Source organism: Lepidochelys kempii, chromosome 2, assembly GCF_965140265.1.
Source record: "Lepidochelys kempii isolate rLepKem1 chromosome 2, rLepKem1.hap2, whole genome shotgun sequence".
NCBI lineage: Eukaryota > Metazoa > Chordata > Testudines > Cheloniidae > Lepidochelys > Lepidochelys kempii.
Genome location: NC_133257.1, coordinates 4,092,681 through 4,117,552, shown reverse-complemented (window position 1 = coordinate 4,117,552; position 24,872 = coordinate 4,092,681). Strand labels below are relative to the sequence as shown.

The window sequence follows — 24,872 nt, the reverse complement described above, 5'->3', positions numbered from 1 at the left end:
AGCACACAGTAAGAGCCACCTGTGGTCTGGCAAGCGGTGTCATGTATGTACACACCAGCATGCGGCCTAAATCCCAGACACGCACACACTGTTGCTGGATTTAATTTTCGGTAATTTGCCATCGATTGGAGAGGCTAGAACCCGGCCTCTGGGAGGTATGCTCCTGCCGATCAGGGATGGATCATGATGAGCCCTGCTTAGGAGAAGAGGGAGAGAACACAGGCTAGCCCTTTAGTTGTGGTCTCCGGCTGGGACCTGCCTCTGACCAGCAAGTCAACTAGAGATGGATTTTCTACCTCCTTACATGCACAACCAGGCATACTGGTTTGGTGAATACTTTCCATGCCACGCAGTATCTGAAGGGCAGAACCCTGTTCCGGTCAGGGTTGGGCCTCACTGTGAATCTGAGGCACTTCCTGAGGGAAAGGGGGCAGGTTGATGGCTACGTGGAAGTACCAGCGGATCGGACGCTCCCCAAGTTCTAGCTCACTGCCATGGGCGATAAAACAGAGGGAGGGTTGAGGCCGTTCCACCCTTTCTGTCCTTGTTCAAGAGCATGTGGTCTGGGGTGCACACAGAGCCCCAACGGACCAGCGGTCTCATCCCCACAAGGCACATGCGCATCTACACCAGCTCCCCAAGCACAGAACCCCCCGTGGCCACCTCCACCCCACATGGAACAGGAGGAGGCAAAACACAATAAGGAAAGCGATTTTACTTTCCCGTGGCTGAGCGTGTTGTAAACAGTGAAGAGTCAAACAGGAACCTGTGACCATAACAGCCAAGTGGCAAAGGGCTCACCCAACACAGTGTTGTCAGAATATTTAGCCAAACCGTGCCTCATAAGGTGTCATATGAGAAGTGGCGACATGTTGGTCATTAGACCCACTGTGTGATGGGGGGCTGACAGCCACTGAGCCAAACTGTAAACCCTGGATACGCTGGAAACCACTTCAAGCCAGAGGGTGCTGCTGCACCCCCAGCACCCCCAGTTCCAGCAGCTGTGTGTAAAGAGGTATGTACGCGTGCTGGAAACAGGTTCCTAACATGTGGTCCGACGGAGCAATCTGAGTAGCATGAACAAACAGGTTTGTCCTAGACAAGGGAATGTGGATGTACAAGTCTGCCAGGGTCAAGTTCGTAAGCCAGAGACACGGAAAGTACATCTACAGCAGCCGTTCTCCAACTATTGTACTGGTGACCCCTTTCACATAGCAAGCCGCTGAGTGAGACCAACCCCCTTATCAACTAAACACACTTTTTAATACATTTAACACCATTATAAATGCTGAGACAAAGTGGGGGTTGGGGTGGAGGGTGACAGCTTGTGCCCCCCCCATGTAATAACCTCACGAGCCCCTGAGGGGTCCCGACCCCCGGTTTGAGAATCCCTGGTCTACAGTAAACACCATGATCAAACCAACCGAAAGAGACTAACTTTGTCTGGGGATACGCTTCAACCGACTACATTTCAAAGGGCTACCAGACTATACGGGGAGAAGACCCTTCATTATCCATCGCTTAGGGAATGTCTACATGGCCATTCAACAGGCTAAGGGGCTGTTTAATTGTAGTGTAGACATTCAGGCTCCAGCTGGGGCCCTGCAAGCGGGGAGGGTCCCAGAGCTCAGGCTCCAGACCAAACGTCTACACCACAATTAAACACCCTCTTAGCCCAAGCCTCATGTGCTCAAGTATAGACATACCCTCAGGGATATAGGGGTCAGCACCCTCTGCTTCTGTGAATGCTGGACCCTCTAGCCCAGTGGTGGTTGATCCTAGAGGATCTCCCAGTCGATCGCGTTCTCTGGCGGTGCAGCATGGCTGCCGCTAAGACAGGCTCCCTGCCTGCCCCAGCCCCATGCTGCTCCCAGAAGCAGCCAGCAGGGCCCCCAGGAGCAGGGGGGTCTCCCTCCATGCACTACTCCTGCCTGCAAGCACCACCCCCACAGCTCCTATTGGCTGGGAACAGGGAGCTGTGGCCAATGGGAGCTGCGGGGACGGTGCTTACAGAGAGGGACAGCACACAAAGCCATGTGCCCCCGCCTCCAGGGGTGTGTTGGCTTCTTCCAGGAGCAGCATGGGGGGGGTGTAGGCAGGAGCCTGCCTTAGCGGCAGCCACACTACACCACCAACCAGGAGCCACCAGAGGTAAATGCTGCCCGGCACGAGGCCACACCCCATACCCCCTCCTGCACCTTCCCCCCAGCGCCAGCATGCTCCTCCTGCACTCCCAACACGCTGCCCCAGCCCAGGGCCCCCTCCTGCACCAAAACTCCCTCCCAGAGCTTGCACCCCCACCCCCAGCTCAGCCCCAGCCTAAAGCCCACACCCCCTCCCAAACCCCAACCCCAGCTAGTGAAAGTGAGTGAGGGTGGGGGAGAGCGAGCGACAGAGAGGGGGGGATAGAGTGAGAGGGGCAGGGCTTTAGGGAAGGGGCAGGGCAGGGTAGATCCTGGGTTGCCCTTAAATTCAAAAAGTGATCTTTGGTGTAAAAAGGTTGGAAACCCCTGCTCTAGTCTGAGAGGCAGGAAGCTTCAGGTAAGTGACAAAATGGCAAAGATTGTAACTTACTAAAGTTAAGGTTTAGTGCCTAGAAAGCAGCTGTTTTTGTTTGGTTTGTAACCAGGCCTGTCTCTTTCCCTCGCTCAGCATCACTCCAATCATTGTTCTTTATTAATACAAACTTATTCTTAGTTTCACTATAAACCACCTCAGTGCCATGTGTTAAGGTAAAGGGCGTGTCCTCAGCGAGCCAAAAGGCTAGTGTGTGTGTGTGCTGTCTCCTTGAGGACAGGGGACTTAATTTCTGTCAAGGTCTCAGGGGAGGCACTGGACGCTGCAAAGAGATGTTTTGTGGAATACGGGTTCACTGAATGGTACCTTTTATTTTTAACATTTATTCAGTTTAAGGCAAGTGGTCTTTTCATTTCTAAAGAAGAAACTCTTCACCCAGAATGTGTGTAAACGTTCTAGGGAACCGACGAAGACACTAAGTTTGATCTCTGCTGTTGAACAGACACTGCCCCAGAAAGTTGGGAATAAGTTTTCAATACAAGAGTCAGGTTACAAATATGATTCTGAAAACAAACCAACTTCTGAGCTACTAAACGCACCTGAGACGATTAAAATTTAAAGACATGTTCAAAGATTCAGAGATTTCAAGGCCAGAAGAGGCAATTAATCATCTAGTCTGACCTCTTGCATAACACAGGTCACAGACCCTGATGCAGTGATTCCTGCAGCCAGCCCATAGCTTTTGGTTGAGCTAGAGCTGTTCTTCTAGAAAGCCATTCAGCCTTGATTTAAAGACTCCAAGTAACACAGAATCCACCCCATCCTTAATGGTCAGTTACCCTCACAATTAAAAATTCTTTTACTTTTTTGTACTTCTCTCAACCTGGACAGTGAAAACAAGCGAACTGGCTCATTTCTCTCTCTTTTTGGTTTCACACTGTAGCTTTCACGCACTAACTTTGGGTACGTTCTTCAGAGCAGGGGCCAAATGTCTCCTTGTTTTATGCAGCACCAAGCACACAGCGGGGCCTTTGCAATCCAAACATTTAATGGTTTGTCAGTTGCTGCAGGGGAAGCGTTTCCATCACATGTTTAGAGAGAGATTTCGTGGAAACTTTTGCTACATTTCATGAAAGCTCCACAAAGCAGACTGTGGGGCTCCAATCACTTGCCTCTATGCCGTTTACACTGTACTTGTGTTTCTGAAGACCCTGCGAGACCTCCCCTGGGATCTGCAGGCAAAGTGGAATTGTAAGAAATAATGGGTTTGGTTCATACAGATGGATCTTTGAGTAAGAGGTCAGTTTGTATTCTTAAACTTACAACTGAAGATTAAACTGCTGCTCCCGCAAGGAGCTCTGTGCAGAACCCCACTAGGAGCCCCCTGGCCACAGCTCATTTCAGGATTAGTCATACATTTCCCGTTTAGATGCAGCCCATAGGGTTTCTTGTACCTTCCTCTGAAGCAGCTGGCACTGGCCACCATTCGACAGGATACAGAATGAGTCCTGGTCTGATGTAATTACTGTGATCCTACAAATTAACTATAAGCTAAAGAGAATTAATAGCCTTAGACTTTAAGCAGAGAATTTCCTAATCAATATGTCTGTGATGAGAGGTTGATTCTGCTTAGGATGAATCTGCTGTTTCTTAAACAACTCTGGTCATGATGCATGAGCCCAGAATGGACTCCAGCTCATTCTCCCATAGCTGGGATGGCTCTGCACTACAAACACCCCCTTATTGTGGGCACTGAAGTCAGAAAGTGTGACTCCGAAGCCACACAGCAATCAGGTCCATTGAGGAAAGTGCCGTTTTCACAGAAAACTCTGGGAGGGACAACATAAGGAGATACGACTTCCCAAAACACACGGTAGAGACTGTGGAAGAACAGCATCAGAGGACAGCTGCAGATCCCAACGCTTAAGCCACACTGTTACTAGAGTAAAACTAGGCACAGCCTTGCTGGATGTCTTCCCCCATCAACGCCTCCCCTTGCATTTCAAATCGGATCAGAAAATCTCCTTCCCGTCTGCGCAGGCCCTGTTTGGGGATATGTTTGCCATATGTGATGGAGCTGGACTGCCCTGTAGCTACAGCAAAATCATCATTCAAAAAGGATTAGACAATTAAATAGAAAGACCCAGGCCCTAAGAGCGCCCAGGTCTTTGTGCAGGTTAATTCAGGCTTGCAGCACCGGACTCCTGGGCTTTGCACAGGTGCAGTTTGCTGCTGGACGGGAGGATGGAGGCAGGGCAGCTCACCGGCTGGATCGGCGCAGGTCACTGAGGAGAAAGTGCAGCTTCTCAGTCACAGCAACCTGCGAACAGAGGGGAGACGGGAGGAAGCCAGTCAGCGTGTTTGATGAAAGATGCCGCTCTTGTTCTCTTATTGTCCCATCACAGGCTGCGAGGGACGGAGCCTTGTGTGATTGTGATGAAGGCTCCCGACTTGCCAGAGACCCCAGACGATGGGCAGGGAAGTACAACAGAAGGAAAAGGTCGGGTATATAATCAGAACCGGCGTCTCTCATCACAAAGCAATGAACACACTCTAGCCAGGAAACACTTCATCCACCAGCGACATGCAGCCACCTCTGCAGTGGAACGGGAAAGCTATTTAACAGCATATAGCAGTGCTGTGCAGCATTATGTTCAGAAGAAATCCTGCATGAGCTGAAACTGCAAATGGTGTTTAGGGAGACAGAATGGAGAATGCAACCAGGAGTCCAGGATTAACTCCCACAAAAAGTGCCAGGGGGTCTTCAATGATCACAGGTTGTCAGGACCTGTTTTACATCCCCTCTGAAAGATGCCACGCAGAGGCACACCGCCCCCTAGTGCTGCAAGAGGGCATTACAGAGAGCACTGACACGGGGGAGAACATCAACTCAGCCATTCATGTCGCTCCCTGAAGCGTAGCCCTCCCGAGCATCGCACAGACAGCAGGGTTCAGAAGGAAGAGCACCACCTGGAGCCCCTGGGTGCTCCTTGGAAGTCTCCGAGCCAAGTACTGATCAGGCCTGCCCCTGCAAGGCGTGATCCCCGGTCGAGGTGGAAGAGCTCAGATCAAGAATGCCTTGCTGTTGGAGATGGCCTGTGCACACCAAGTTGGCTCACGTACCTGGTAAGGCTCTGGGTCCTGGAGTCTCTTGTGCGCAGGGCTGAGCAAGCTCAAAGAGGCTTGCGCATGGCTCTTGACTTCCAGCAGGCTGGGAAGAGCCTGGCAAACCTGCTTGGAAGGGGGGAGGAGGAGGACAGAAGGTCAAAGGTTTGTATTAAAAGCAAGAGCTGGGTCTGAGCAGAACAGGGGCCTGGATCCAAGATGAGTCTGAGTCTGCAGGAGTTCAGAGCTGGGGTTTGCTTCTCCCCACATCTAAGATTTAATGTTACGACACTGCAAAGGCAGAATAAGAGGTGGTAAGCGTAAAGTGCCTCGTACACATTAATTCTCAAAGCCCCTCCCCCCCAGAAGGTATTATCCCCGTGTAGGGGGGAAACTGAGGCACAGAGAAGGGAAGTGACTTGTCCAAGGTCACCCAGCAAGCCAGAGGCAGAGCAGAAGAGAGAATCCAGGACTAAACCTACCAACTACATGGATGCTGCTGAAAATGAGTCATGAACAAACCCCCTAAGCTGTGCATGAGAAAGTCCTAGCTGGGGCATCCCAGTGAGCCACTTTTGACTGGCTGCTGTCCTCCCACAAAGGCGAGGAGGTCACCTGCCTTCCCCCAAACACGTGCTGCCTTTCAAACCTTTTCAAACCTTTCTTCTACTGTGAAGAATGCCCTACGCACAGCTCCAGTAGGGGCTGTTCAGCTCAGTTTGCCTGCAAGGCTCTCTACAGCCAGAAAACAAAGACACACCAGATTCAAACATATTCGCAGTTCCCCAGGGCACCAGATTCCTGATCGGCAGAACCACTTCCCGCTGGGAACAGCCTGGGTGCTGCCAGAGAACCAGGAGGAGGGTTGACTGAGCTGTTGACTTTCCCGCACTATCCCTTTCATCCAGACAACTCCCAAAGGCCTATTCGGATGTTTACACTCTCTAGGAACTCTATAGACAGCTTCCCATCCAAAAGCAGCCACTTCTGGGGTGGAAGGTGGTAGCTGTCCGACTGCGCAAAGCAACACTACCCAACAGCGTAGGACAGGAAGTGATTATTACACTCAGTTGAAAATGGGGGGGGGGGGTCGTCTAGGTGAAGGTAATGTGAACACCCAGGTTTAACCCCTTGACTCCTGCAATTTGTGCCAACCAGACAGGATGTTGATTTTCTCCCCCCTATGACAGATGATGCAGCATCCCCTAGTATCTTGCTGGGGCAGTACTGATTTGAAGGGAACAGCGCCACCGGCCCTGCAGTACTGGAATATTTCCCTAGAGGTTTCTCATTCAAGTACTGGCCTGTGCGGCAGACTGCTTAGCACCAGAGAGTCAATGGGATCACAGCTGGAGGGGTCCTGGTGGCAGGGGAGCCAAGAAATCAGCTAGGCCAAGAAAACAGCTTGCAACGTGGTCAAGGCTGCAGCAGCATGGCGGCTTGCAAGGAGGAAGGGGAGCGCGCCTCTTCTTACCTGTCCATCTTTAAAGTAAGTGCGGTGCAGGATCTCCACAGCCATGGGAGTCACCCTCCTGGCCTCTTCACTCCTCCCCAGCAGGCGGACAGCCACCTCCTGCCCCGCCCTGGCTGGGGGCTCCTCCTCCAAAGCCATGAGATCCATAAAGGCAAGACCTGCCAGGAATTGGAGGCAGACATTAGCTGCCCGGGGGAGGCGTGTGCGCACACTGGGGTTCAGAGCAATGCTACCCCTCGTAGGGGAACTGTGCCAGTTTAGATCCAGACCAAGACCGTGGCTTCATCAGCCGGTGCCCCCCGCCTGACATTCAGACTAGCTCCCTGGCGGGTGAGAGGGTGCACAGCTGAGCTGTGGGGAGGGGGGCGGGGAGAGAGGTTGTAAGCAGGGGATGTTGCAGGATCTCCTCATTCAGGTAGGGAGGGGAGGGGGTTACATTGCCGCAAAGGTCAACAGTCCCAGGAGCCGGGAACAGCAGCTTTTCCAGACGAGCCTCTGGAGATCCTGACACCTACAACTGCCCTCAGCCACAGGCTCCGGGAACAACTGGTGCTTTTAGAAGCTGAGCAAACTGCAAGGACAGGGGATGCTCAGCCCAGGGGGCAGGGAGAGAGGAGGGGCTCCACTTCAGCAGCCTGGGCTGGTGAGTAGCCAGAGGACTTTACCCTGGCCTGCAGAGGTGGAGCCTTCCCAGTGGCAGGAGAAATCCCAGCTCAGCAGAATTCCCCTAGGGCTCCAGCCCCAGACACAAGGCGAGAGGGAAACAGGCAGGCGTTTAGGTTCGATCTGGGCTGCGACAGGGAAATGCTGGGCTCGGGACCGGACGTCCCTGGAGGCTGCTGTTCTTAGTCCACAGAGCAGGCACAGCCTGGCTAGCAAGGCAGGCTTCCCTGCAGCACTGTACTCTCAGTCCTGAGCAGGAAGGACCCACGTCCAGGGGGAAGGGCCAGTCGATCCTGGGCATTCTGCTGGGACTGCCAGCAAGGGGGTTAGTATGGTTGATGGGGCGTTTTAAAGATACCCTTTTCAATAGTTGCCAATTTGGTTCCATGTGGTAACGGGCGTCACTACTGCCCTGAGCCAGACTCAAACCAGGGACCCCAAGCAATGGCCACCTGTCCCAGCTCCAATCCTGCCCCCCAAATCCGGAGCCAGGACTTGGGCGTGTGAGCTGTGTACGTTTAAAACACGGCGTCTCTGGGGGACCAGCCTTTACACAGCCAGGTCTGTAGTCTCAGGATGTTGCTCTCATTTTGCAGGGCAAGCGCTGGGTCAGTGTCTTACCAGTGGCATCATAGAGCCTGTACACCACCTTGCTCCCTGGGATGGTCATCTTCTCTTCGTCTTCAGTCAGCTTCAGCTTGGGGCAGCCGTTCACCTTCACCAGCTACAGGAGGAAGGCACAAAGATGAAAGGGTCCTCCGTGCCTATCGCATAGGAGATCTCACTCTACGGCAAGCAGCAGCTCAAACCAGTGCCCAGGGATTGTCCTGAGACTCCGGCAAGGAACTGCACCTGTGGCTAGAATCCCTGTGCCCCCTGGGGACAGCCCTCCATTCTAGCCAAAGGTGTGTGTCATGAGTTCCATCCGGCCTCAGCCCATTGCAGCAAGCCTACTGTTTCTTAAGGAATCAGCTCCCCGCTTCGTTTCTGGGAGGTGATTTACATAAACATACAAATGTATCAGACACAGAGTTCCGGCCCCAAAATTGAGGGTTAGTTAAAAACTGCAATTTTACAAATTCTACTAACAACAAACGTTCTCGTGAAATTATTGTTTTAAAATGGAAATTATGGGGTTTTTTTTTTTCGTATTTAAGCCTTCCCCTGTAGCAGCATCTGCCATTGGGCATGGCAGCCTTCAGGGCTTGTGCGGGATGCTCCAATAGTGAACCTGACAAATCCAGTTTCACTGCCCAAGTCCAGTGCAATACAGAATCAAACAGGATAAGAGGCAAAATGTAAATGAGAATTTATAAATGGTTTCAGCTTTAATCACCTAGTGTTAATGATGGAACAGGGGTGTGTGTGTGTGTGTGTGTGTACACACACACACACACATTATATATTATGTGCGCCTGTTTCTTTTCTCAGTTTACCCTAGCATAACTCTACTGCCTTGGGCATAAACTCGCTATGAATAAACTGAGGCTGGAAATGAAAAGAAAGTTTCTAATCTTCAGAGGAGTGAGGCTTTGGAACAGCCTGCCAATAGGAGAAACAGGGCCAAAACCCTAACTGGTTTTAAGACGGAGATTGATAAATTTGTGAATGGGATGATCTGGGGGGGTTGCCTGTGATAGCAGGGAGCCAGACTCAGTGATCAGAGGGACCTTTCAGACCTATGCACTATAGTCCTTACTCCGGATTCATACCCATGTAAATGAGAGGAGAATCAGGCCCATGATTTTTAACCTGGCAGTCTCTCTTCAGTCGTGTCAACAGGATGTCCACCAGAATAATTCCAGCGAATCACAACTATGTGCACTCACACAGAGCTTTCCATCCAAACATCTCAAAGACTTTACAGCAGCTCACACAATCACATTTTGCATACAGCGAGCCAATGGTAAAACTAGGACAAGAGCCCCGCTCTGAAGCCCGGTTCCCTTTTCTAACCTCTAGGCCACATGGCCTCTTTCCATTCCCTATTAACGAAAGTGGAAGAGGAGTCAAGCTATTTGAGAAAACATCAACACCCCCTCGATCACACAATAAACCCAGACAGGCATTGCAGCCTTAACAGCTGGTATATCATTGTTGCCAGTTTCGTCAAGAAGCTGCAGGTTGGTGCAATTGCTAGGTTTGCACTGAACTCCAGGAGGGCTAGGAATCTGCTCACTTGGGGGGCAGGGGAGAACGGAAGAGTAATAGACCTGTGGATGAGCTCCTATTGGACCATCCCAGCAAGAAGGTTACCTTGTAAACACAGCCCAGTGAGGGCTGCAGTGGGCATGTCACCAGGTTGGTCCCAATTCCGATCATGTCAATTTCATTCCCCTAGAAGAGGAGACAGATGACAAGGAGTTGGTATTACCCTTATTACTCGTTGACTGCATCGCGGCAGTGTCTAGCAGCCTCAGTCCTGCCTGGCCCAGGACCCCACTGCGCCAGGTGCTGTACTAACTTGCCCTGAAGAGATTACAACCTCTCCCCTTGCTAGCACCTTCCCTCTGAGGATCCCGAGTCCTTTACGGACATCAGCCAAGCCCCACAACACCCCCTGGGAAAGGGGAGTTCAGTGCTAAAGGCCACACAGTGAGTCAGTGGCAGAGCTGGGAGTCAAACCCAGGAGACCTGGACATCCCCCTGCTCTAACCACTGGACAATTCTTTTTCCCTTGTGCTGTATGAAGAGCCTCCCTCTACTGGCTGGCATGGAGCTGGGACACAGCTCACAAAGGTAGCACCCCATAGCGAGAAGCTCCCCACTGAGGAAAACCCCTCATATGAAGGGGACAGGACTCCCATCATCTTCCTGCCCAAGTCCTGGACCAGCCACCTTTGCCCTCCCTTCTGTGATCACAGGGTCTCTGGCTGTTCCCCATCTTTGGGAACATGGTCATTGAATAGGAACATGGTATTTCTGGCCCCAGAAGGCTCCCCATTGGGTTCCCAGAAGGGTACAGGCAGGAATAGCGTTTCCCATTTGGGAGCAGAGCCTTGGGCCACTAGCCTGGTAGTCGTGGACAGTGGCAAAGCCTGAAGCTCCAGAGGATTGCAGACTCCCACCCCAAAGCCGCTGCTGGCCAATGGGGAATGTCCTGCAATCTGCTGATCCCTGAACCACCAGGCCTGATTAACCTCTCTCACCTTGCATAGCTACAAGTTCTTCCCTAAGGGCGGGGAAGGCCACAGGCTGGTCGCAATCAGGGAGCAGCACATGCCCACCTGGACAGCTCATGGGAACATGCAGATTAAGGGCTTGTCTGCCTGTAGGTAACCAGGTGCTTCTCTATCTACCCTGTTAAGAACCCTCCCGTTCCCCCATGTCTGAAGGCAGCAGATTCATTCTCTTCACTCCTCAGGCTTATCTACACACACAGTTATTCCAGAATAGCTATTCCTGATTAACACCACATGGGCATGCTCTTATTCCAAGCACTTTATTCCACATTATCTTAATCCATTTATCAAATGGATTAAATTAATTCAGAATAAGAGCAACTACACGTGGAGTTAATCAAGAACAGTTAATCCACTTAAATTCACACCCTGCCTTAGTCTGGATTAATTTTCATGTGTAGACAAGCCCCTAGACAGTTTCATAAACAAGCTGTAGCTTGAAACACCACCTCCAAGAGGCAGGTTAGTACTGGGACCGGCTCTCAAGTGGGGTGCAGATAGGTTAAAGGGCATGACTATGATAGCACAGCACACAGTAGTAGCTGCCAAATTCATTCCACCCGTGACAGCCTGTTGAGAACCCAGGCACCCTGGGGGCGCTGTGAACTGTGCCAACAACTGATAAGCCCCTCCTACCACAGCTTGTAAGCAGGTAGGCACCAGCTGAGTCCATCTCACCTCCTGCATTAACTCCTCCAGGCTCCTTTCACTGATGTCATTGCTCACAGCAATGGGGATGGTTGCAAACCAGGGAACCTGGAAGCTGGACACAATGGAAGTGAGTTGCTAAAAACAGCTGCAGGATTCTTACAAGGGACAGGTGCCCCAGCAGGGTTGAGCCTACAGCACAGGGTGGTTGAAGCTTTGCTAGATCTGAATCCTGGAGGGTGGATGAGAGTGTGTGTGTGTCCCCATCGCGGCTCTCAGCCCAGCCAGAAATCTGGACAGTTTGCTCAGTTTATAAAAGTTCCCACCCCCCAACCCTGGGCACCCTGAAAACTGCCCCTGGGATCCGAGAGTCAAGCTGGGCTCTTTCTGGTTTGTGCAGCACCACTGATCACAAAGAAGCTGCAGGCCAAATTTTGCTTTCGGTGACATCTATGCAACCCCATTGTCTCTCATGGGGTTCCACCGAGGATAGAGAACCTGACTCCGGGACCGGGAATCAGTGAACAATTCATACTGAAACATAAGCCATAAGGGAATCCAGCTGCCTTGCTTCTGCAGTGCCGTCATCATCCTTTATGACTAGGTTTGGTCACATCCGAATCTCCTGGATGCTTTTAAAACATGAGAGAAAGGCGCTGTCTCTGCTGTGCAGCGCTTATAAACTACAGCTGGGCTGGGAGCGGTAAGGCAGTGGGGGGGTCCAATTCTTGAACATCCAGCCCAGCGGACAGACAGACAGACAGACGGACGCAGTTCCATATCTGAGTGAAGTGACACGGTGGCAGCTAGCAACAGGGATTCACTCCTTTTGGTTGGGTAAGATCTGACTGCTCATCTGACTCTTACACATGGTGAGTAAGGAGGGGCCATCATCCAGGGTCAGTAACTGCCCCCACATAGGAGGCCCTCATGCAGAGTCTATGTAAAGGGCTCTGTCTCTCAGCCTTGCAAGGGAGTTCCCAGCAGAAGGGTAACAGCGTCTGCTTAGCAGCATGGCACTCACTTGGCACTACAGGTCCGGAGTACCTGGCGAATCTCCCTCGCCTGCTTGCCGAGATCGCCGCTGTCCACGCGAATCCCTACCGCGCGGTATCCCAGCTGGTTCAACGCCAGCGCCACGGCACAGAAGTTTGGGATGCCACTCCTGTCAACAGCAAGGAGGAGGATGGGTCCAGCTGGAAGAAAGGCCTGGGAACCCCACTCTCCGCAACATGGAGTGGCAGAGATGGGCCAAGCAGGCTGTGTTCGGGTCAGGGGCAGGAGGCGATTTGAGGTTCCACATCCAGATCAAGGCAAGGACAAAGAAGAGAACAGGAGAGAGGGACTCCCCGGGGCAGCCAGTACCAGAGGCTCTGCAGCATCATCAGAGCTGTCTTATCCCCAGCGTGTGGGAATGGAGGACAGCAGACCACGCAGAAGAGACAGAACACACGGGCTGGGTCCTAGCTGGGTTCTCTAGGAGACCGCAATGCGCTCAAAGACATCATCTCAGAGATCCTGCGTCTAAACAGCTGCCCTGGCATTGCTTCCCCCTGCCCACTGGGACCCAACCTGAGCCCGTTCGCCATCTCTGCTCCCGCAGTCAACGGGACATCACTTACACCGGTCACCATGGAATCCAGGTGCCGTGCAATGATCATGAAGCATGGAGCATGCTCAGAAAAGGCCATCGCCACCCCTCGGCTCCTCACCCCATGATGGAGTAAGTGTCCACCAGCCCCTGGAAGTTGTGGGGGAAGGCGATGGCGTACGACACGAAGGCAGCCAGCTCCCCGTAGTTCACCCTGTCATGGGGGACTTGCAGCGTCTGGCACACCCGCTGCAGCCACAACTCAGCAAGGGGCAGGAAATCCACCGGCTCATCTCCATCCAGGGGCTTCAGGGTCTGCATGGGAAACAGCACCTCCATGCTACCAATCACCAATCTAAAATGGCTGCTTTTGGTAGGGCCTATAAAAACACATCTCGAGATTCCTCAGCCCCCTGCTGGCTCTGAAGCACAAACTCAGTAGAGATAATTCCTAAACATAGGCAATGATGATTCACAAAGGCCATTCAGTTATGTCAAAGTGACCAAACTGAGGGGGCTGGTGGCCGCTGCCGGGAGACCATGGGGTGCTCCTCATCTGTGTGAAGCTAGAAAGACTGTGACCACTGTCGGTTTTGAAATCCACAGGTGGGGCCCCAGGGAGACTATAAGTCCCAGCATGCAATGCTCCAAGGAGGCAGTGGGATGGTTCACGGTGCTAGGCACCGATAACATGCCCATCACCCCAGCATCTATTGCGGTGCTTGGCTCCGCCCCCCTCAATGCCGTGCGAAGTTATTAAACAAATCCCCCCTCCTCCCGGGCAGGGACACGAACCCGGGGCTGCACCTCCATCAGCGACGTGAAGGACATGACGTAGGAATGGGCCACGGTTCCCCGCACCGGAACCCCATACAGCTTCCCTGCCAGCACGTTGCTGGTCCAATCAAAGCCTGGAATGGAGAGATCGGGGGCACGTGGGCGAGGGGAACGCAGACTGAACAGGAGCGAAGGGGATAGGGAATGCCCTGCCGTGAGGAGCTGGCACGCCGGGGCTAAGCTCACCCCCTATGTAGGAGTACTTGGATGCAGAAAGGCCCCCATCCGGGCCTTGGGCACGTCGCAGCCCCAACTCCAGCAGCTTCTTGTCTGGGCCAGCTAGCATCCGGAACCGGGCAGCGTTGGTGGCCACAAGGCTGGAAAAGGAAAAACCCCAAATATTCCCTGAATGCCAACCCCAGCTGGACACCAAGCAAGGCCCAGGAAGGGCCAGGCCCTATGCCCATGAGCTCCTTGCTGATGGGGGCAGATGATGCAGGGACACGTGCTGGGTGCCTCAGAGGGTGGATCAGTTTGACTAGACCACATGGGAGCCAGAGGGCCCAGACCGGAGCTGCGGACGGATCAGATTTAAGGATTTTAGTTACGGGGGGAGTAATGTGGAGCCATATGTGCTTGAAGCACTAGGCAGCCCCCTGGGGGGTCAGGACGAGGAGGGTGCTGTGGGGGAGAGGGACACGGCTCCAGAGGTCAGGGGCAGGGAGGGTGAGATGGATGAGGAGACCTGAAGGACACGTGGGAGACTTTGGAGCACCACAGCCAACGGGAGAGGGAAGAGCAGAGATGCAGCCAGGGATGAGCACACAGACACACGTGCTGCCCCTGTGGGGGGCAGGAAACGTTCAAAAGCGGCTGGAACCCTTCATCTACCACCCAGCATGTGCTGCCCCAGGGCCCTATAACCCCAGTGCCCCCTACCCAGGGTGTGCCACCCCAGGGCCCCGACAGCCCCCACTGAGCGCGTGCTGCCCCAGGGGCCCCTACAGACCCACCCAGCGCGTGCTGCCCCAGGGCCCTATAACCCCAGTGCCCCCTACCCAGGGTGTGCCACCCCGCTGCCCCTACAGCCCCCACCGAGCGCATGCTGCCCCAGGGGACCCTACAGACCCACCCAGCGCGTGCTGCCCCTGACGCCCTGAAAGCCTCACCCAGCACATGCTGTCCCAGTGCCCCCAACGCAGCACATGCCACCCCAGGGGACCCTACAGCCCCCACCCAGTGCATTGCCCTAGGGCCCTGGGGACCCTACAACAAACGAGCAGGTGCTGCCCTGGGGATGCTACACCCACAAAGCTGCGTGTCCCAGAGCCTCTCACCTGGCGTAGTTGACCAGACACAGCAGTGTGGTCTCCAGGAGCTGCACCACCAGCAGCGGCCCCTTCACTTGCAAGAGCGGAACCTGCAGGGGAAGAGCCGTGTGGGGGGGTTCACCCCAGCTCATCTGCTTTCCTCACCCCAGCCCTGCTCCCTGGCCCGGTGCTTCAAAGCCACACCCGGCCCCCACATCTGGCCGACGCTCTCACGGGACTCGTAGCCACGTCTTCGCCATGCCAGCGATGCCCCCGCAAGCCACTGGGTTCCAAGCAACGGGCCCCATCCCGGGCTAGGACTGGGCCGTGTCACACAAGGCCTCCCCCCTTCTCTAGCACAGCTGACTCCACCACCATCCTCAGTCACCCTGGCACAGCCCCACATCTTTGGCTCCTCCCTAATCCCTCCCACCCCATGCCATCAGTGTCTCCAGCCTTTCCCCTCGACTCACCCACCTCAATCGCCGCAGCCTCCCTGACGCCCACCCCGGCCCCTGCTGGCCCACACAAGCCCCTGCGGCTGCGATCACCTTGGAATTTCTCTAGCATTTCTCCTGTAGGGGCTTTCAGATTTTAGCCGTAGAGGATCCTTAGCTGGATATACCAGCTCTTATAGAGAACTTTTTGTCTGTCAATCAGAAAGCTCTTTACAAAGGTCAATGAATTCTTAGACGTTACTCTGGCTGGGCTTCTAAGACTTCAGGAGCCTTGGGGGTCTCCTCGCTATCAGACAGAGTTCCAGTACAAGGGGGAACATCTGGCTGGAGAGAAAGGAAGGCCCCCCCACAACTTATTAAGTCTGGTTTTACTCAATTCTCCCTTGAACTGATCTTCAGTACTAGGTGCACAAGTCTGAATCCTGGGCTCTCCAGGAACTGGTGGACATCCTCAGATGGCCTGCATAATCCTCTTAAGGTGCAGAGATGCCTTTCTGTGACCTGGGGTAACTCCATCTCCTCTCACTAACATTCAGTCCTCAGCTCCTGCAGAACAAAGTCTGGAGACCTTTAACTACCAGGCTCAGCTCCCACCTTGAATATTCCTGCATAGCTATATAAGGGCTAGTCCATCAATCATTCTGCATTTCCCTTCTCTTTCTGTAGCTCCTCCTTCTAGGGACCTTTCTCTGACTCTTTTCAGAAGCCTCCATCTTCTCCAGACTAGCTCCTTCCTTTCCTACATAGCATTCTTCAGAGCAGATATACCAGAGTCTTATTAAAAGACTCTTGTATTTGGAGAGAAATAGCCTTGCTTTATTTATCTAAGAACACTCCGTTCAGTGCACACCTTAGTTTGCAGGACAAGTTCATCCGTCTGGTCTTGAAGAAACCAGTGTGAACTAAACCCAAAGTCAAGCCGGTTTCAGCGAACGCAGCCAGAATTTGATTGAACTCTCATTGCACCAGCTCTCACTCTTTTCCACTGGTGCGATGCACACGTGCCTATAGACTGAGACATTCAAACAGCGGCTGCATCCACACCCCGCCCACGGCGGAGGACACTGCCATTCCAGCACAAAGGGGCAGGACAGTCTCATAGCAGAACCACAGGATTTGGAATCAGGACTCCTGGGTTCTGTTCTCAGCTCTGAGCCCTGGGTGAACAATCAAACATACAGGTGAGAGATGGGAGTGGAAGAGAAGCCAGGTGAAATGCATTGGTTGAGCCACCCACATTATACAACAATAGTAACCAGCTTGTATATCACACCTTTTACCAGTAGATCTTAAAGTGCTTTACAAAGGATGTCAGTATCATTATCCCCATTGCACAGATGGGGAAACTGAGGTACAGAGGGGTCATGTGGCTTGCCCAAGCAGGCCGGTGGAAGAGCCAGAGATACAGATCTCTCCAATTTCAGTCCAATGCTCTATCCACCAGGCCGCCCTGACTCAGGAATAATTCACTTGGGGCAAAGACCGCCGGAGGGTTCTCAGCCTGCGTCCGTTCCATTGCTTTACACCGACTGGTGCTGCCACTGCAACTAATGCCCACCGTGGCGAAGATGACGGAGCCCTCCGGTGCAGAGGAGACGGTGACTTCGGAGGCGTCCACAGTGCGCAGGTAATCGAAGAAAGCCTTCTCCGTGGTGCTGGGCAGGACCGACTGCAGGTACTCGATTTCTGGAAAGCAGCAAGAGATCGCCGTTCAGCCCGAGCGCGGAGGTGGGAGGAGCATCCCTCACGCCCTGGGAGAGCTGTCCCGGCGGCAGGCAGGGCTGTGGGTTTAGATGACATCACTACCAAGGTCTCCCTGAGGGCAGGCAGGGAATTTTTTCCCAACCCCCATGTTGTTCACTAGCCCTTTACGGTCCCATCTGCCCTGCGAGAACCACCCCACTGCAGCTCCAAGGCAGGATAGCATAGCACAGACAAGCTCCACTGGGCTCTCGCCTGGGGAGCCATGGGCCCAAGTCCTGCTGCTGGGCTGAGGAACAACTGGAGAGGAGAGTTCACACCGCCGGTCCCAGCTCCACAGATAAGACCAAGCGCCCCTCGGGAGCAGACGGGACCAAGATCACAGGACTGAGCAGCTGGTCAGAGCAGCCGCGATGGCACCCTGCCGGCAATGACTGTGCTCGGCCCTGGCTGCGGGCAGTGCAATTCTGATCCCAATGCAGGGCCTCAGCGAGCAGACCATGGCGGGGAGGATGGACATAATGCCCAGTGACGGCAGAGGAATGGCCAGAGCAGAGCAGGGCAGGGCTCCAGCTAGCTCACTAGCTTGTCTCCAACAGCAGCCAGTACCAGCTGCTTCGGCGGAAAGTATAAACCCCACAATGGCTGCATCTGACCGGAGATACATAGGGTCACCGAAACCCCAAACGAGAGAGACTCGGGTTTAACTGTAATCAGCTTTATCTGCCAGCGGAAAGCGCTCAGAAGCCATGGAGCTTTTTATGCAGGCGAATAAACTCTTTGCATTTCTGTAGCCACTTCCCTCCCAGGATCTCTAACTCCTCTACAACCACCCTGGAAGGAAGGGCAGAATCCTGGGGAAACTGAGGCATGGGGCAGGGACATGACTTGACCAGGATAACTCAGGGGATCAGTGACAGAGCCAGGAGTAGCACCCAGAGCTCTTGACTCCCAGTCCTGTGCGCTAACCACTAAGCAACCCTCCCTCTGAATTAAGGACCTCATGATGCTAGCTGGCAGAGGACACAGGGGTACATAAGGGTTACAGCAATCCTCTTGGTCTGGTGTTTACACCCTACTTCACCAACAAGCATCGGGTAAGGTCTCCACTAAAAGCCTGTGTCTCACACTGGTCATCACAATCCTTGCCAGATGCGTGTGTGGATAATATGCAAGGAGCTAGACATAGACATTGGAAATCATGTTCTTAGAGCAAGGGTGGGCAAATTATGGCCCAGAGGCCACAACCAGACCTCCAGATGTTTTAATCCGGCCCTTGAGCTCCCGCTGGGGAGTGGGGTCCGGGGCTTGCCTCAGGCCAGAAAGTTTGCCCACCCTTGTCTTAGAGCCTTGTAGTTAAAGGCAGGTCACCCAGAAGTACATGCCTTAAGACAGGTCCCACCAGACAGGAGGTGGGAGACATCTCCCCAGCTGACCCTTACAAGGGAAGTCTGTTTACACACTGAGTCAAACGCTATCGAAGAGACAGAGGGGATTTCAGGAGAGGAAATTAACCTTGAGCGGTGAACAGTGTGGTGGGGAGAATGATGCTATTACAGGTGAAGTACAAAGGACTGGTCTAATAGATGTAGGGATGCAGAGGGGTGCTCTGGCCTCTGGGGAGAGGAGCTGCCGGCAAGCCATGGCTTCCAGCCCCCCCCCACTCAGCACAGGGAGCCGGGAGGGCGAGCTGGCAGGTTTCTGATGGAAATCAGCATTTTGATAAATTGGCCTTTTTCGTCGGAGGATTTGCCATCAGCTCTGCGCCCTAGTCCTAGTGCCGAGCCAGCACCACAAGGACGTTCTTTGTATGTGTCTAAAGCTGGGGTCCTACAAACCGAGCCACCATCTTTCAGAGACCTTTGCTGGCTCTGCACCTCGGCCCCCGGCTGTAAAACTCACGTCAAGCTCGGATCTAAGTCGACCTGCCATTTCATTCGGAGCAACCTTGTTCCCACTACGGGTCAGGGTGACAAGGAACCCCACTGCCAGCATTCACTAGGCTCAAACGCAGCGCCTAGTCCCTCTCTGACTACAGAACGTGGCATGGCTGTATTGCTGGTGAACGGCACCAGCCCTGGTATCTAAAGTCCTTTCTGTCCCTGACACTGGCAGCTGGTTCCCTCCAACTCACTGATCTCCTCCCCAGCTCCACAGATCTATGGGTGAGATAAGCGTTTGTCCTCCAAGGCTAAGGAGGAGGCAGACTGTAACAGTGATTTCTGTGATGTGAACTCAGAGGCCAAACAGCCATCTGAGGGGTAACAGCGCTGGGTCACTACCAACCAGGAGTGGATTTGAACCACCTGCCTGGAGGATAAAGTCACTGTCTGTCATTACCAGTCCTGCCTGCCCTCTCCAACTCATCTTCCCGGGCTAAATGAGCCAAATCTCCTGACATATAAATCCTGCCAGGACAACTAACCACCTCTGATGCTTCCCCCTTGTCCAGCTGGCGAGGTGTCCAAAACGGGACATGGAACTACAAATAAAGGCAAGAACCGATGCCTCTTGTGATGGAGTTACTGATGCCTTAACACATCTGTGGCCAGGTGGCCATTCACGGCTGTCCTCTGCTGCAGCCATGGCTACTTGGAGTGTTATGGTAACAGCAGAGAGACCAGTCAGGTCCTTCTGCTCCAACAGCACAGACCCCTCTCAGCTACAGAGAAGCTCCATTTGCTGTTAGCAATATAGACCCCATGACACACATTTGGTCAGTGCTGATTCTAACTGCTAGCCAGTGCATAGCCCACATCTTCCAAGTACTGTATAAATATTAACTAATCCTAACATCTGTACAGCAGGAGTCTGATGGGTGAAGCTGTGCTCTCTATCCAAACTCCACACATAACCCCAAGTAGCTGGATGTTTCAAATAAAATGACCAGCAGTGTACTAGTTAGCAATGCTAACATTGAAATTACTTCAGAGTTAACAGGACATTGCTCTGAATAGAGCAGTTCACACCTCTCAGAGCTTTCATTTCAGTCTCTCTTGTAAATGCAACAACATAGCACTGCAGCACTTTCAGGAGGTTTTCTTCTCCAGCCCCAGAGCTAGAAATATTGTTGTTAGTATTATTTTAAACAATTAAAGCTTAAATTCTGCAGACACTCATGGAGCCATTTGAGTAGTGCTAGTATCAGCCACTATCAGGATAGTCTCAGTCCAACTCCTGCTGGGAGGTAAAGAGGAGGAAACCAAGGCACAGAAATGTTAAGTGACTAGCCCAAGGTTATTGAATTAGTCAGTGGCAGAGGAGGCGTTAGGTTCTGATATACCACAATACTAGAACAGAGGAACTCAGGAGCTCCTGCTTCCCAGACCTGGGCTCTGTCCATACCAATCTGACCACTATCCCATGGAGAAATGATGCTCCCATCACACCAGTCTGGGTACAGAAATTGCTTTGTCTGCCAAAAACATTTACTTCCTTCATAATCCTAAAAGATTCCTGCACTACTGTGTTTATGGTGCCCTACGCACCCATGGAAACCTTCAGTCTCTACAGCGAGCAAACAACGCTTCTAACTGCAGTACCCCGAGGGCTCAACTGGGAACCATGGGAGGATGGATGCAACAAGCGACAGGACGAATTCCCAGCAGAACAGAAAGGCCATTGGGACGCAGCCACTATCCCAAGTCACAGCTGCATAGCCACTGCAAACCTCAGGAACATGCACTGACGGCGGCTTCCTCCAGTGTGAATTTAAACTGGAAAGAAATGAGAGTGCGATGAACGTGCAACTATTCAAAGGCAGAAACAGGCCCCGGCTTACAGTGCCTAGAACAGAAGAGGCTTGAAATTACCCCAGATGACATTTTGTTTTCACACACAAGTCGTGTTTTTATAACTCATCATTTTGTAGCTCTGCAATGCAGAGCATAAGGTGATTTGGACTGGACAGCGGGTGGGGGAGATGAATTAGCAGAAGGTTTGGGTAAAGTTTTCACAAGCACAAAAAGGAAATAAATCAGCTGTTTATTTGTGAAGTCCCTTGATTTGGGGCAGCAGAAGAGGGAGAGGAAGCCACACACGAAGGTCAAAGCTGCAAGGTGGGATAATATTTAACAAGTGAGAACCCAAGTCAAACAAAGACAGAGTTGTGATTACTGCTATTAATTGTGCAAACACCGTGGGTGAAATCCAGGGGAGATTTGCTATCAGCCGGGAATGAAGCCGGGATTTCACCCTCTCCCCTCCTCATTCCCCTGTTTCTCTTATCCCCCATGAGGCCCTGTTTTTATAGAAGCATGGACTGTCACTGGCTACATGTTCATGGGATGCTCTTTGCAATAAAGCCCTGTCCTGGCGCTACTGTGATAAATGATGATAATAGCACAGCTTAGAGACAGAGGGAGCTGGCAAAGAAAGCAATCTGGGCTCTGAGGAGTTAGAGAGTTAGTGAACACTGAGATCTGGTCTACACAGGTTGGCGCTCACGGGTGGGAAAAATCCACGCTCCTGAGCAATGCAGGTTTGCTGCTTCTGTTGACCTGACTCCAGTCACTTGGGGAGGTGGAGTTTCTACACTGACGGAAAAACCCCTTCTGTTGCTGCAGTCTGTCTCTGCACAATGGGATTATGCCAGCACAGCTACGCACCGTAGCCCTGGCCTCAGAGTCAGGGAAGAGGCAGTTTACAGGGTGGGCAGCGTAGGAAGGTGGCACTGACACGTGACAGGGAGGAGTGGCCTTATAAAAACCTAGAAACCTAGACAGAGGGCCCCATGCTCCCCCACTCCCTGGGCAAGCAACACTTGGAGACATGGTACAGTGTCTCTAGTAATGCCCTCCTCCCGGGAGAGGCAGGGGAGGGGAACGCAAGGGCTGTGACCCCGGTTTGTGCCACACAGGTGGAAGCCCAGGGGGTTTGTGGCCCACCCACCACCTGAGGCAAAATTTGTCCCAGCCATTTCCCCTAGCATCAATCCCCCAGCACGGACGTCCAGCTCCTAACACTTCCCTAAGCCACCCATCCCCCACCTGCCCCCAACGCTTCCCTGCCCCACCCATCCCCTGCCTGCTCCAAGGCCCCTGGCACTGCCCCTTTTGCTCCTTGGCATTGACCCAAACCTTGCCTGCCACTGGCCCTGCCCCTACAACTCTCGGGCACTGATGTCCAGTCCCTAAAACTTCCTTGCACTAATACCCCCTCCTCCGCCTGCCCCTAATGGTCGCTAGCACTGCCTGCTACCTGGCCCTGCCCCTACTCAGAGGCGCTGTTAGCCCACTGGGGGTCCAAAGCACAAATAATTTTTGGGCCCCCCACAACACATACTAAAAAAGCAAATAAAGTGCTGCCTTATGCTGCCCAGGGCCCTAAGTCTTAGTCTACTTAAGCCTCGGATCAGCTCTGCCCCTGCTGCTCCCTGGCACCGAACCCTGGCCCGCCTGCTCCCCGGGCTCCCTGCCACTGCCCCACCCTGCATACCCTCCCCCCCCAAAGCTCCCCGACACTGCCACCAATGATCCCCAACAGTGCCCTCCCACAACGCTCCCTGGCACTGCCCCCCACGCTCCCTAGCACTGCTCCCACCCCACCTGCCCCCCACGCTCCCTGGCCCAGCCCCCATCCTGCCTACCCCCCACGCTCCCTGGCACTGCCGTCACCCCGCCTGCCCCCCACATTCCCTGGCACTTCCCCCCACGCTCCCTGGCGCTGCCCCCACCCCGCCAGCCCCCCACGCTCCCTGGCGCTGCCCCCCACGCTCCCTAGCGCTGCTCCCACCCCGCCAGCCCCCCATGCTCCCTGGCGCTGCTCCCACCCCGCCGGCCCCCCACGCTCCCTGGCCCTGCCCCCATCCCGCCTGCCCCCCACGCTCCCTGGCACTTCCCCCCACGCTCCCTGGCCCAGCCCCCATCCTGCCTACCCCCCACGCTCCCTGGCACTGCCGTCACCCCGCCTGCCCCCCACATTCCCTGGCACTTCCCCCCACGCTCCCTGGCCCTGCCCCCATCCCGCCTGCCCCCCACGCTCCCTGGCGCTGCTCCCACCCCGCCGGCCCCCCACATTCCCTGGCACTTCCCCCCACGCTCCCTGGCCCTGCCCCCATCCCGCCTGCCCCCCACGCTCCCTGGCACTTCCCCCCACGCTCCCTGGCCCAGCCCCCATCCTGCCTACCCCCCACGCTCCCTGGCACTGCCGTCACCCCGCCTGCCCCCCACATTCCCTGGCACTTCCCCCCACGCTCCCTGGCGCTGCCCCCACCCCGCCAGCCCCCCACGCTCCCTGGCGCTGCCCCCCACGCTCCCTGGCGCTGCTCCCACCCCGCCAGCCCCCCATGCTCCCTGGCGCTGCTCCCACCCCGCCGGCCCCCCACGCTCCCTGGCCCTGCCCCCATCCCGCCTGCCCCCCACGCTCCCTGGCACTTCCCCCCACGCTCCCTGGCCCAGCCCCCATCCTGCCTACCCCCCACGCTCCCTGGCACTGCCGTCACCCCGCCTGCCCCCCACATTCCCTGGCACTTCCCCCCACGCTCCCTGGCCCTGCCCCCACCCCGCCGGCCCCCCACGCTCCCTGGCGCTGCTCCCACCCCGCCGGCCCCCCACATTCCCTGGCACTTCCCCCCACGCTCCCTGGCCCTGCCCCCATCCCGCCTGCCCCCCACGCTCCCTGGCACTTCCCCCCACGCTCCCTGGCCCAGCCCCCATCCTGCCTACCCCCCACGCTCCCTGGCGCTGCCCTCACCCCGCCCGCCCCCCACGCTCCCTGGCACTTCCCCCCACGCTCCCTGGCCCAGCCCCCACCCCGCCGGCCCCCCACGCTCCCTGGCGCTGCTCCCACCCCGCCGGCCCCCCACGCTCCCTGGCGCTGCCCCCACCCCGCCGGCCCCCCACGCTCCCTGGCGCTGCTCCCACCCCGCCGGCCCCCCACGCTCCCTGGCGCTGCCCCCACCCCGCCGGCCCCCCACGCTCCCTGGCGCTGCTCCCACCCCGCCGGCCCCCCACGCTCCCTGGCACTTCCCCCCACGCTCCCTGGCGCTGCTCCCACCCCACCGGCCCCCCACACTCCCTGGCACTTCCCCCCACGCTCCCTGGCGCTGCCCCCACCCCGCCGGCCCCCCACGCTCCCTGGCGCTGCCCCCACCCCGCCGGCCCCCCACGCTCCCTGCCCCCGCCCCCCACGCTCCCTGCCCCCGCCCGTACCTGGCTCGCGGAGGCGGAAGCCCCTCAGGAAGGCCAGGCACTCGCCCAGCCCCGCGCTCAGGGCGAAGCCGCCCTGGCAGGGGCAGCGGCGGAAGAAGAGCTCGAACTCGGCCGGCTCCCGCTGCCGCCCGGCCCGCCAGTAGCCGTAGGCCATGGTGAACTGGTAGAGGTCGGTGAGCAGCGCCAGCGAGCCCCGCCGCCCCGGCTCCATCCCGCGCCCGGCCGGCCCCGGCCCCGGCCCCGCCTGAGGGCCCCGCACGCGCGGGGCGGGCGCCGGCTGGAGCGTCACGTGGGG

The 24,872-nt window shown here is 55.1% G+C and overlaps 1 protein-coding gene across 5 annotated transcripts; it reads right to left on the bottom strand.

The window, feature by feature from the left end:
- Positions 1 to 2,868: 2,868 nt before the first annotated feature.
- Positions 2,869 to 24,855, bottom strand: NAPRT (nicotinate phosphoribosyltransferase). Of its 5 annotated transcripts, none has more exons than XM_073329937.1 (13): positions 24,578 to 24,855; positions 17,284 to 17,411; positions 15,295 to 15,377; positions 14,204 to 14,334; positions 13,976 to 14,091; positions 13,302 to 13,495; positions 12,614 to 12,754; positions 11,620 to 11,704; positions 10,016 to 10,096; positions 8,381 to 8,483; positions 7,097 to 7,254; positions 5,641 to 5,751; positions 2,869 to 4,837 (listed from the first exon to the last, which is right to left on the bottom strand). In XM_073329937.1, the coding sequence occupies exons 1-13, from the start codon at positions 24,786 to 24,788 to the stop codon at positions 4,778 to 4,780; spliced, it is 1,602 nt and encodes a 533-aa protein (XP_073186038.1). In that variant the 5' UTR covers positions 24,789 to 24,855; the 3' UTR covers positions 2,869 to 4,777. The 5 variants fall into 5 exon arrangements, with proteins under 5 accessions (XP_073186038.1, XP_073186039.1, XP_073186041.1 ...); XM_073329938.1 differs by having other exon boundaries at positions 5,641 to 5,748; XM_073329940.1 differs by lacking the exon at positions 5,641 to 5,751.
- Positions 24,856 to 24,872: the final 17 nt, after the last annotated feature.

Bases quoted from the DNA above. Each gene is read 5' to 3' on its own strand.
- NAPRT (XM_073329937.1), bottom strand. From the start codon at position 24,788: ATGGAGCCGGGGCGGCGGGGCTCGCTGGCGCTGCTCACCGACCTCTAC. The intron at 17,412-24,577 runs GTACGGGCGGGG...GCTGCTTTCCAG, and splicing joins CTTCCGCCTCCGCGAGCCAG to AAATCGAGTACCTGCAGTCG. The intron at 5,752-7,096 runs GTAAGAAGAGGC...CCCCCTTCCAAG, and splicing joins CTTACTTTAAAGATGGACAG to CAGGTTTGCCAGGCTCTTCC.